Source organism: Lemur catta, chromosome 7 (genome assembly GCF_020740605.2).
Source record: "Lemur catta isolate mLemCat1 chromosome 7, mLemCat1.pri, whole genome shotgun sequence".
Classification (NCBI taxonomy): Eukaryota; Metazoa; Chordata; class Mammalia; order Primates; family Lemuridae; genus Lemur; species Lemur catta.
In genome coordinates, this window is record NC_059134.1 from 65,472,879 (window position 1) to 65,486,430 (window position 13,552).

General features: G+C 37.5%; 1 protein-coding gene across 2 annotated transcripts in view; it reads right to left on the reverse strand.

The window, feature by feature from the left end:
- The window catches only part of SBF2 (SET binding factor 2), a 397,036-nt gene that overhangs the window by 66,565 nt on the left and 316,919 nt on the right, over nucleotides 1–13,552 (reverse strand). For both annotated transcript variants that reach the window (XM_045557501.1, XM_045557500.1), the window contains exons 18-22: nucleotides 7,896–8,066; nucleotides 6,482–6,744; nucleotides 3,950–4,122; nucleotides 1,788–1,861; nucleotides 101–296 (exon numbers count right to left, since the gene is read on the reverse strand). In XM_045557501.1, coding sequence (XP_045413457.1) covers nucleotides 101–296; nucleotides 1,788–1,861; nucleotides 3,950–4,122; nucleotides 6,482–6,744; nucleotides 7,896–8,066 — 877 coding nt within the window. The remainder of the gene's footprint in view (nucleotides 1–100; nucleotides 297–1,787; nucleotides 1,862–3,949; nucleotides 4,123–6,481; nucleotides 6,745–7,895; nucleotides 8,067–13,552) is intronic.

Consider the following 13,552-nt stretch of genomic DNA (forward strand, 5'->3'; position numbering starts at 1 on the left):
TTGGATTTGAAATTATCTACAAATTACTGTGCACAGATTGAATCAAAACCTCATGTACCACGCAGATACCCGTGTTCTGATGACATATCATGAGTCACACCTAGCTGATCATGGGGAGTCCCTCTGAAGAGAATTCTGTATGTGGTGAGGAACAAGGCTCCTTCTGCTGGGAGGAGCTGAGGACCTCCAAGAAGACCTCCAGCGGCTTCTTCTCTTCCATCAGGATCCAGCAGGACTCGAAGGCCTTCACAAACAATTTCTTCTCCGGGCAGCAGAGCAGGTCTAAGAATCTTGGGCTTACAACAGAGAAAGTATTTTAAATGCAACCTTTGAGGGGTTTCTAACGCTTAGACTAAGGTTATCTTTTCAGTTACAGACCTAAAAAACTTAGACCAGACTTTTCAGATAGTCAAATGAGAAAGCAGATTTGGTAAGAGGAAGAAATGAAGTTTGTACATCCAAGTATGAAAGGATTCTTTCAGAATTGCTTGTTAACAGTAAAAACATCGGGAAATAACACAAACATTTGAAATACACATTCAACGGAACATTTTGAAACCTTTAATAAAAATGACATAGACCTATATGTATTAACATAGAAAGATATCCAGAATACATTGTTACGTAAAAAAAGCAAGTTGGAAACCAGTATGTATATTATGATCTCATTTTTGGAAAAAGAAAAGAAACTGTAAGTATATGAACTCAACTCTTAATGGTGGGGCTACTATGGTTAAAGGTGGAGGTACAGGTGGGGTAGGGAGGACTACAGAGGACTTTCACTTTGGACAATGTATATTTCTTTCATGCTTGAATTTTATATAAAGAACATTATTACTTTCGCAATAATGTTGAAAAAACAAATACTTAAAGAAAATAGATGAGTTTTTTTAAAAGACCTGTCCTTCTTGGCCAAGTAATGAACATTTATATAACTTAGGAAATCTTGACTCAGTCAGTATCGTTTATATGAGGAACCATATGACATACTCCTCTGAAGAGCTTAGAGAGGAAAAAAAAATCTCTCCTGAAGGTCTAACATGTTTATTTATTACTAAGCAATAAAAACTATATAAATTTGACTATTCTTTTTCTGGCTCTAAGAAGCTTAGAGCTAAATGTAAAGCCAAAGTATAATGATCACTGCATCTCAGATTTCTGACAAAATTCTCTCTCCAACCTATTTGGCTTCTGATCTCTTCTTTGAATTTTTTTTCAATAGTTCTTTTATATCAGCAAGAGGATCCTGAACCCTAGTCTACTGGTGCCAGACTTGCTGCAAACATCATCTGGGAGGCTTGTGAAAATACAGATTCCCAGGCCATGACCCAGAGTACCCCAATTCAGGAGGCTGGGGTGAGGTTCGGGACTGAATTCTTACTAGACTTCCCAGCTGCTTCTGATACACAGCCAGATTCAGGGACCTGGTGTTTTTATGGCAATTGCCTTAAATCCTTTTTTGGGGGGAAGTGAGCACAGCATAAAATCTTGCATTGAGTTAGAAGTCAGAACTGTTCATAATGTATGACCTGCCTATAATAGTAGACTCAACAAGAGGTTATTACCGCTCCTTTGTTGAATCTAAGAAAAGATACTGTCCCTATTTCAGTATCCTTTTTATAAGGTTCTATATGACAAACTCCTCTAAAAGTTTAATGTATCGTTAAAACTGGAGCTAATGTCTGCTAAAGGTTAAGAGAGAAGGTATTTTCTGGAGCACAACCATCTATTATTTGTTTTTAAGAAGAGATGTTATACTCTGAAAGCAAGTAGTTTGGAATAATTACCTTCTGTATAGGCGGAAGTCTTCTGCTTTCTCGATGTACTGCTTCTAGGGTCTCAATGTGCATAGCTACAATTCCTAGGATGAGTCACAGTATTCAAATAAAAGAGCACAAAACAAGCAGAATAAAAGAACAAATTATGGATATTTTAGAATTAAAAACTAATCAAAGTTTAGTGGTTCTTCAAAAAGTTAAACTTAGAATTACCATATGACACATCAATTCCACTCCTAGGTATATACCCAAAAGAAATGAAATCAAGGACACAGATACTTGTATGTGAATGTTCATAATAACATTATTCACAATAGTCAAAAGGTGGAAACAACTGAAGTGTCCATCAACAGATGAATGGATAAACAAAATGTGGAATATCTAGACAATAGACTATATTTAGCCATAAAAAGGAATGAAGTTCTGACTGATACATGCTATAACATATATGAACCTTGAAAACATTACACTAAGTGAAATAAGCCAGATACAAAAGTACAAATATTATATGATTCCACCTACAGGAAATATCTACAGTAGGCAACTTCATAGAGACAGGAAGTAGATTAGAGGTTACCAGGGGCTAGGGCATTGGGAAGCAGGAGTTATTGTTCAATGGGTAGAGTGTTTGTTTGGGGTAATGGAAAAGTTCTGGAAATAGATAATGGTGATGGTTGCACAACATTATAAATGAAATTAATGTCACTGAATTGTACACTTAAAAATGGTTAAAATGGAAAATTTTATATTATATATGTATTTTACAACACTTTACAAACATTAAAAAAACAAATCAGAAAATATTTAGGTCATTAAATATGAAATGTCTGATTTCAAATCAAAAGTACAGTTTATTATATCTCAAACAAGAAGCAGTACAATTAATCCAAGTATGTGCCTAAACTATTGACACAGTTTTGCCATTTTCACAGTAGCTTTTTTATGCCCGCAGCAAAGAAGCCTGGAGAATGAGTGGCAATCAGATTACAAAAGGTGTTTTTCACAGTTTGTTGAGCATTGAATATTTTTCCTTGCAAGAGGTTGTCCAAAGCCTGGAAGAAGTGGTAGTCAGTTGGTGCAAGGTCTGGTGAACACGGTGGATAACGCAGTTTCCAAGTCCAGCTTCTGTAGTTTGAGCAGCGTTGTTTGTGCAACATGTGGTCAAGCGTTGTCTTGCAAGACGACTGGCCTGTCTCTATTGACCAGTCTCAGCTGCTTCATCGCAAGCATCATCATTGTTTTGTCCAATTGGTTTCAGTAGACATCCGCTGTAATTGATTGCCCAGGTTTCATGAAGCTGTAGTGGATAATACCCGTGCTTGACCACCAAAGAGACACCATCAGCTTTTTGTGATGAATATTCAGTTTTGGACTCTGTTTCAGCACTTCATCTTTATCCAACCATCGTGCTGAACAATAGTGATTGTCAAAAAGAATCCAATTTCATCACACCTAACAATACGGTGTAGAAATGGTTCGAATTTGTGTTGTGACAACAAAGAAAGGCAAGCTTTGGGATGATTTCTCTTCTGACGCTCATTTAATTCATGTGGAACCCATCTATCCAGCTTCTTTACCTTACTGATTTGTTTCAAATTGTCCAATATTGTTGGAATAGTAACATCAAACCTTACTGCTAATTCACGTGTAGGTTGAGATGGATTCGCTTCCACTACAGCTTTCAGTTCATCATTATCCACCTTGGTCTCAGGTCATCCATGTGGCTTATTTTCAAGATTAAAATCACCAGAATGGAATTTCTCAAACCACCCACATACTGTGCGTTCATTAGCCACATCCTTCCCAAACATTTCATTAATATTTCTAGCTGTCTGCACTGCACTGGTTCCATGAGGGAACTCATATTTGAAAATAACACGAATTGTTAACTTACCCATGGTTTCACAAAAATTGCTCTTAAAAAAATCTGAAAGATATTCACAAGCCAAACCATGTGTTTGAAAGACTGAGGATGTACCTTCACCATAAACATAAAACAAGAAATGTCAAAGTGAAATGACAGAGATATCAACTGTCAAACTTAGTACCTAAGTAAATCAGACATTTCATATTTAATAATCTAAACTACATGGAAGACAAGTATTACAGGTTTGATGCTGCAACTCAATTATCTCTAATATTGTGATTCTCTAATACTGCAAAGTGATTACCTGGTATCATGCAGTGAAGGCTCTTGATATGATCCTGAGTAACTCCACTTTCTGTACAAACTTTGTCAATAAATCGGGTAATGAATCGCACAACAGAATTGGCAATGTCATTATTCTCTGAATCTTCAAACCCACTCTCTGTATCATAGCTCTCAGCTACACTTCCTGCAATACTAAGACAGTCAAGGAAAGAAGTCACAGTCAGTACACAAATGCAACAAATGAATACTACTGAGTAGTCAATGTACATAGCCATCAACATGTGCTCAATGTTCTACGTGCCTATATTTGGAAAATATTGTCAGGCATTATCCTTTGGACCCAGATTTGTGTCTGTAAGGGATACCTTCTGTCATTCTCCCAGAAGGAACTCAGGAACCATAGAAAATAAAGCATTTATTATGAGCTACCTGAATCTTCTAAAAAAAACTTACCCTCCCAAGTTAATTACTACATAGAGCCAAACAAAGTAATATGGTTATTTTTGGCAACTGGGGAACATATTCCCTGGTAGGCAAAGTAAAATATTTTTCTCAGCAACTAGCATATTCTTCCATACGGAAGGACCAAACTGCCCTATGAACCCTCCTCTTGCCAGAATTTATCTCTCTCTGAGTGAATTACAACCTATTTGGCCACTTTCAAGCCATCATTCCTCTCTAGGTGATAAAAATCATCCAAGAGAGGGGAACAGATTTGAAGTGGAACAGATGTGAAAGCTCAATCTCTGCCCCTGTTGCTTATTCAGCTCCTACTATTCAACAAATTAGACTACTAATCATGGAAAAGACTCATTTGTCTGTTCTAACCAATTCACTTCTCTTTACTCCAAAGCCAACCACATTAGCTGAATCAGTGTTAAAGTAAAGCTAAGCAAAGAATATGGCCATCACATCATCTGAAACCATTAAAGGACTTAGGTTCCTTTCCATTTACTCTGCAGACTTTGAGAGAGCATGGTTGTCTATAATGACAACTTTAAAAGAAAATATAGTTATTGTTGGTCATAATGGAGATCAACTTGACTGGCAGTGGGAGATAAAGCTGGGGACAGATTATGGAAGATCTTAAAAATCAGGCAGATGAGCCCAGAATTAGTGAAACAGAGTCTTGTGGAATCACAGGCAGTAAAGGAACGTGAAAGCATCATTTCAGGACGATTCTTTTGGCAGTACGTCAGATAACTACAGAAAGAAAGAGAAATAAAAAATAAAACAACCAAGAGACCGTTATAATTATGGCTTGAAGTTTAAGGGCCTAAACTATATTGTCAACATAAAATAACCAGGGGATAGATTAGAAACTCTATACAAGAAGAGATAAGAAATCTGTGCATTCACTATATGGTGTAAAATGCTGACTCTAAGTTGTCTAGCCTGGAAGATCAGAAACTTTTATGTGCTCTTGACAAAAATGAAGTACCCAGGTTAGGGAGATTGAGAGGTTGGGTCCAGAGATTTAGGCTTTCGGATGAGCTTCCAACAGAGTATAAAGAGTCTGGCAGAAGAATTGAGAATGGAAAGAGAAGAGGAGCTGCCTGAAAGAGCCTGAGATGAATAATTTATGGGAGATAGAAGAACTACAAGGATGTTGCAGCATCCACCACTGAAGCCCTAAAAAGGATAGAATTTCATTTCTGTTGGGGTGACCTGTTCATTTATTCATTCATTTAATCATTTGTTCAACCAAATATTTCTTCAGCACCGACTATGTGCAAAGACCCCGGGGATATAGCAATGAACAAAACAGACAAAGGAGACAGATAATAAGCAAACATATGAAATAAATTAGGGTGTGGAGAATGTCATGAAAGAAAATAATGCAAGGTAGGAGACAGAGTGATGGAGGTGCTACTTAAAATAGGGAAGTCACAGGGGCCTCTCTGGGTATGTAACATTTGAGCAGAGACCTAAATAAAGCGAGGGAGTGATTCTTATGACTATTTTGGAGAGAGTGTTCCAGAATGAGGGGACAAGAGGTACAAAGGACCTGAGGCAGTAATATGCGTGGAGTGTTTAAGGATTAGCATCAGTAGGGAGACCAGTTTATTTGACAGAAGAGTGATAGGAAATAAGCAGTAGCCAGGGAATAGATTTTGGGTTTTATTCTCAGTGGTAAAGTCATTGGATGGTAGAGAGTAAGGCATGGTTAAGGACATGACTATAAAGTTGAGGAAAAGGATTATTTCGGAAACAATCACTTTGGCAAAAAGATGCTCACTAGTAATTTTTCAGAGCAAACTTTCTATAAATTGCTTTGGCAGAAAGTGACTGAAGGGCTGGTTCAGTCGTGGGTGAGACATTTGGAAAGTTAGGTCATAAAAGAGAAGAGAGTGTGGGAGGTGGTTAAGAATAGTAGGATGAAGTGAATCTTTTATAGAGAAGAGCTGAGCAAGTCTAAAGGTGAGAAAAAATGGTTAATTTTTGAAATATGTACAGCAATGTTTTCCCAAAATGGTTTACATTCTCTGCTAAGTCAAGATGGCCCCAACAAGAGTAAGAGGAAGATTTCTGTATGTCCACATTTTGGTACCTGTTTGTGACAATGCTGTTGCTTCCACTCTCCCAGTCACCTGGTGCTGATGTTCTTAGGAGCTTGTTTTTACTTGTGTCTAGTGGAACTAGCAGGTTGACCATGAGGTTTGCAAAGTGAATGGCCTGACTGAAGACAGTGCTTTCCTCATGTTGCACTAACTCTTGCTGAGTTGATTTGCTCAGAGTCGGCCAAAGGCGTAGCTGCTCAGCTGCCAGATCCATTGCTGTCTTCTCCTGGTACTGGTCATCAGGAAGCTTATCCTAAAAAACAAAGCAACACAATCCAAATAGAACATCCATCACTTCATATGAGCTTCAAAAAACATAAATGTTTTAAGTAATTTTTCTATTAGGTATCTGTGTCAGCAAAAATGAAAACATGTAAACAAAACATAACAACCACTGCAAAACAAAACCTAGTCTTTTTTTCCATATCTAACAGGCCTTGAGTGGAACCATTTGCCAAACCCAAGGAAGCAATAGCAAAGCACTTTATAACTTGTGAAGAGCTGGTACATCTATGGTCTCACTTGTACCCCACCTACGGCTCAGAGACAGACCTCTTTAGAATGGATGACATAAAAGCAGTGGCATGTGTTTGCTCTATGAATGCTTTTGAGATATATCAATATTAACACCCCACCAACCCAATTATTTCTGAAGTATAACGCTGAATAGGCTGCTTTAAGTTCAATTCATGAGGATGACAGTTTCTAACACTTATTTACTATGTGCTAGGTACTCTTCAATGCACTTTACATATACTAAGACATTAAAATTTTATAATCATCATATATTCACTTTACCGATGAGGAAATAAGGCACAGAGAAGTAACATAACTTGCCCCAAACCAGAGAGCTAGTAAACTACTCTTTCACACTAAAAACGATTTTCTTTATTTTAAAATATTTTCTTGATATTTTTCTTAAAGACATTTTATGCTGATAAGATATACAGAAACATATACAGAATATTCCTAAAAGAAGACCTAGATTTATTACTGGCCTATTTTTGAGCAGAACTACTAAATTTTACACTTATTTTAGAGTCAATTAACTTTAACTTGACATTTCTTCAGGAAAGTTAGTTGTATAGAGATGTATGCCTAGGTATTTTAGATTTGTTCTTTCTATTTAACTTCATAAAATTGTTTCCACAGAATTCTTATTTATTAAAACACATTAAAATAATCCTAGGCTAAAGAACTGTAGTAAGAAGTTATTATGGAAAAACATGATGTCAGAAATCAACAGAAAAAAGATGCTCACCACAGGGCTCCCTAAAATAACCCCCAAATGCACTGGTAGGAAGTGGCTAGATTTCTTTTTGCCCTGGGAACATCTGTATAAGCTTTCCTCAAAGCCAGAATCTAGGCCCACACAAGTATCTTTCTTTTTGTCTCTCCTCTTACCTTTTGTTTCAGATGTGGGGCATGATTGTCTTCCTTGGCTGAGAGGTAAAGGGAGCGAACCTGTTCCTGCACTGCATTGTAAAAGGTTGTCTCCCAAAACTGCTGATTCGTCCAAATGGGGTGGTCCTGTACACAGGTGTAGGCAAACTGGCTGACTCCAGGGGCAAGTTTCTGTGAGAACACACAATATCCATCAACATGGAGCTGGCAGAGTTATGACAGTTTGAAAGGTCACAGGGGCCACAGTTAATCATAGATGTGATCAAAGGATTTCTCTAAAGAATATCTTATGGCAGTACATGTTTAGCAATCAGCAATTTACTACATTTTAAATGGTAACCTTGGGCTTAACTATTGAATCCTTGAGGGTTTCAGTGACTTAATCTATCAAAATGGGCATTTTAGCAATAGCAAAAAATCAAAGTTGTTACTTTATGAATTAGAGAATATATGAAACATACCTAGCATTGTTACTGTGTATATAGTAGGTACTGTAGAGTTGGTAAATATTACTACAATTAGGAAATATAATAAAATCCATTATAACCTAAACATAAAACTCCAGATAATTTAAAATTTCTTCTACTTGATTTTAGAGTACATTTTTTTTAAGGGCACTAACTGAAATGTGAGTGAACCTGTAGGTTGGCCTTACACACAGAATGAGGGCCTATCATGAAGGAGGAACTGCACCCTTCCTACTGCTGGCTCTAGCCCATTACCTCTCCATAAAAGCTCCTGCCGGGCTCACACACTTCCCAGAAGATTGCTCTGGGCTTCAGGGGCATTTTCTGGTAACCAAATCTGGGCATGGGAAGATAAACACAAACTAAACCTCCTTCTTTTCCAGGACTTCCCGCTGGGCTTCAGAGTTAGAGTAAACTTAAGAGGTGATTAACAATAGAGGGAAGGAAAACTAACTCTGCAGACACTTGGTAGGCACTTTTTATATATTTATATATCTTATTTAATACTAAAAATCTCATAAGATGCACATTATTATCCCCAATTTAAGGAAGAGAGAAGTTCAGGGAGGTTTAAGTGATTGTCCAAGGCCATATAACAATTATGTAAGTGGTGGAAATGGGTTTCAAGCCCAAAGTTCGTCTGGTTCCAAAGCCCCTGCTCTTTTTACTACACCAAATTGTCTTCCAAAAGAACTGAAAGCAAATCATAAAATAAATTAACTGCCAAATTAGGTGCCAGTTAGCACTTTTGTTTTTTCCCCCACCTTATGATTTTGTTTCCAAGGTAATACACTGCCTTGAAACCTCTGACAAAACTTTATATAACATTGCATCTTTAATTGTAAAGATAATTTATATCACCAAATTTCAGTTAATGATTTGAGTGAGTCATCTTTCCACAGCCACTGCTTTCATTAAGGATGTTTGAAAAATTTTTAAATTCATTATTTCTCAAGAAGGGGCAGGTGCCATTTTCAATAGACAGGCATTTTTTTGGGTCCACTTTATTCTTCGGAATTGAGTTCATCTGTTTTCTGTAAGTAGAACTAAGTTTCTGATAAATTTTCTTTTGAAACAATTTAATAAGCCAACTTCTCTTTTCCTGAAATGTTGGACACTGAAGATTACTATTAAGGTTACATATGTAACAGTTATGCTGCAAAAGCTGGTTGGCTTCTTAGGGATATATACCAGGTATATGAGATACCTGGTAAAAAATTTTATGCTCAATACATGCTAATTTTATTTTTGGTCTAGAGCTGAAATAGGCACAGCATGTACCATGGAATGTAGTACTTGTGTAGTTAGAAGCAGAGTGGTTGTGATCTTGCCTATATGAATCCCTGTGTACTGCATTCCATGTGTAAGAACTTTTCAAAATAGGACTGTGTACTGCTGCTGAGGTGACCGGCTATAAATCCAATTCTCCCTATTATGTTGCTGTAAGTTGGGGCTGACCAGGAAGCAGAAGTCAGGAATGCACTGAGGGGAAGATGCACACGGATCATTTTTGGACTTAATGATGCCTGTCTGCTCATTTAAGACACAACTACTATCTATAGAAATCATGGACCTATCTACCTATGGGAAATCATGGACAAAACGTGTGTGGTTTTGTGAGTGCGTAAGCAGAAGCCACACACACTGTGAATCACAAGTGGCTTTTATACTCTGCATGAAGATACTTGGTTTGTGGGTCACATGCTTTTTTCCGCTTCACTTTTTAGTCCCTTACTCTAAGAACTAACAATTACTCCAGTAGCAGTGCACAAGCCTGTTTTCAAAGAGATTTTAAAGGCCCCAAATTCAAGTAAGATAAAAGCGTAATTCTCAACTGCCTTTCCCATGAGTATAGTCCAGAAATTTATATTTCTTATAAATGCTGCACAATATAATGAATAGCAACTCTAAAAATTTTGGAGTCCAAAAAACATATTAATATAGATGAGCTCAAAAAAATGTGAGCTCTTAAGAAACCCTTATCAGTTTCTTATAAAATATTATAGTTTTAGGATAATCAACACACCAAGAAAGTTAATAATTATAATTTTTTAATTAAAACTTAACAGAGCTATATAGGAACCTGAGGGTGTAACGAAGCCCTGCCTTCCTCCTTCAGCATTTTTTTCCCTAATGCTGTATATACACCCTCCTTGGCACATTTTAGTTGACATTACAGATTGAGTATCCCTTATCTGAAATGCTTAGGACCAGAAGTGTTTTGGATTTTGGATTTTTTTAGATATGGGAATATTTGCATTATATTTACTGGTTGAGCATTCCAAATATGAAAATCTGAAATCTGAAATGCTCCAGAGAGCTTTTCCTTTGGGTGTCATGTCAACCTTCAAAAACTTTCTAATTTTGGAGCATTTTGGATTTTCAAATTAGGGATACTCAACCTGTATCTTCCTGTTTATTCACAAACTAAAAGTTAATATGCAAAACATTCTCTAAATCTTTTGAACAAAAGTGGGACTATGTATCTTCCAAGGTAGAAAAATGGTGCAAAACAGAGTGACAGTAGGCCACAGGGTCAGGACCCACAGCCTGTTTACTAGGTAAGAATTACCCAGCATGAAGTGACTATAGGACAAACAATTTTGGTTACAAGACAGTCACAAAGGGCTACGGCATCTGTGATAGTAGTAGTCGGTTTAGTAAACAGAGAAAACCACTTGTGGATAAAACTATCTCCTGATATGTGCATAAGAAATCAATAATACCCCAAAACTTACAATAATATTATTATTTTTCCAAACATGTAATTTGCTTGCTTTCTTTGTGGTTTCTTGCTATGTCTGTTCAACCACACACAAAGGGCACTGTGTCCCTCAGTGTGAGCATGGGCAGGGCCACTGCACTGATGGGCGGGTGTGTTCTCAGGACCAGCAGAGGGCAGTAGCCCCTTATTCTGCCTAGACTCCCTCATGGCTTGATGCAGAAATTAGAAAAATGGAGCTTTGCAGTCTGGATGGGCTAGAAAGTGGGTACTAAGGTGAATACTGTATGTGTTCACTGTACATTTGAGAGACTCTAAAAAAATAGATTTGCCCGAGGTCACATGGCAAGATGAATAAAAGAGATGGAAATAGAAATAAGGTTACTCTACATTGTTTCTGTAAGATACAAAATTAAGAAATTCAACAAAACAGAACTGTAATGTAACTATGCAGAAAAAGATGTCATGAGACTTTTTAGGGTTTCAGATTCAGTCTAACCTGTGACAGTAGCAGTAGTTTTAGTAAACAGAGAAAAATAAGCACCTGTGGATAAAACTATCTCCTAATTCTAATCATTTCTCTGGTTTAAAGAAAAAGCTTTCCCAAAGATGGTTTCTCAAACTAGTCTGTATAGCACCTTCATAATCTTTTATTTTGTGCAAAGATGAGATTCAATCCATACTATGGGTGTGAGGGTGGTGGTGGTGGTTGGGAATGCTTTTGTCAAATGACATCTCTCTTTCTTTCCCTGCAATTCTGGCAACAATATTTACTTTACATTTCATAATAATTTTTATGATTCTATCCTAAAGAAACAAGTGATATGGTGCCATGTAATTTTATGAGATGTTTAAGAATGTGTTGACTTCCTTTCTTATCTAGAAAAAATAGTCCTGACAGTACTAGATTAAGCAATGCCATTCATTTTCCACAAAGCTTTCAGAGGAAACCCAGCATGGGACAGGATATGAAGAATAAACTCATGGGGCTTGCCAACCAGCAGGCCAGATTCAAATCCAAATATATGGATACAAATAATCTAAGAGATGAGATGGTCAGTGAAAGGTTAAGATGTCAGTATGAGGGGCCTGTCTAAGGCCTGTCTGGCTAGACATGTTTGCTCCCCAGGCCCAAGGCTCCAATTAAGGAGCTCAAGGGGAAACCAGATTTCAGGAAAGAAAGCTAGCTGGCAGGACTCATTCCATAATCATGTAATGGTCTTAAAGAATAATGCAGAGATTCACTGCCTAAACTGCCAGAGATTTCCTATCCAGTTCTGGTCCCTGGAATATAAGTGTACCTCATTACATAGTTTGGGGATGGTGCTAGCAAGTCCTTTTGTGATTCTATTGTAGCCTGACCAAGTCCAGATATTAAGTCACTTTAAAAATCAATTTTAGGCCGGGCGTGGTGGCTCACACCTGTAATCCTAGCACTCTGGGAGGCCGAGGCAGGAGGATCGCTCGAGGTCAGGAGTTGGAGACCAGCCTGAGCAAGAGCAAGACCTCATCTCTACTAAAAATAGAAAGAAATTATCTGGCCAACTAAAAATATATATAGAAAAAACTAGCTGGGCATGGTGGTGCATGCCTGTAGTCCCAGCTATTCAGGAGGCTGAGGCAGTAGGATTGCTTAAGCCCAGGAGTTTGAGGTTGCTGTGAGGTAGGCTGATGCCATGGCACTCTAGCCCGGGCAACAGAGTGAGACTCTGTCTCAAAAAAAAAAAAAAAAAAAAGAATAAATAAAAAAATAAAAAAAATAAATTTTGGAGCATTTTTGGATAATTTTTGGAAATGCTTCATCTTTAGAAACAAACTAAAGGAAGATGAGAAATAGGAAAAATGTGTATTCAAAACCTGGCTTTGTATCTTAAACATACTTGTGTGGCTGGGTGCACTGGCTCACACCTGTAATCCTAGCACTTTGGGAGGCCAAGGCGGGAGGATTGCTTGAGGCCAGAAGTTCGAGACCAGCAACACAGTGAGATGTTGTCTCTACAAAATATAAAAAAAGTTAGCCAGGCATGGTGGCATGTGCCTGTAGTCCCAGGTTCTTGGAAGGCTGAGGCAGGAGGATCGCTTGAGTCCAGGAGTTCGAGGTTGCAGTGAGCTATAGCGATGCCACTGCACTCTAGCTGGGCAACAGACTGAGACTCTGTCTCAAAAAAAAAAAAAAAAAAAAATTGCTTCCCTCCCTCTGCTTTCTTTAAACAAAGGATATACATTATAGATCTGAAGTCCACTGCATACCTCTACAGATCCTATTTCTCTCCTATCCTAGAGGTGACAATTATCCTAAATTAGGTATGTATCATTCCCATTTTGTTTTTCTACCTGTATATATCCACAAAGAATATAAAAGTTACATTGCAGGTTTTATTTTACCCCTTATTAAAGGTTTTCATGTATACAACTCATATTTCACCTATTTATGTAATATCTAACAAAACTATGTAATTAATTGGGTC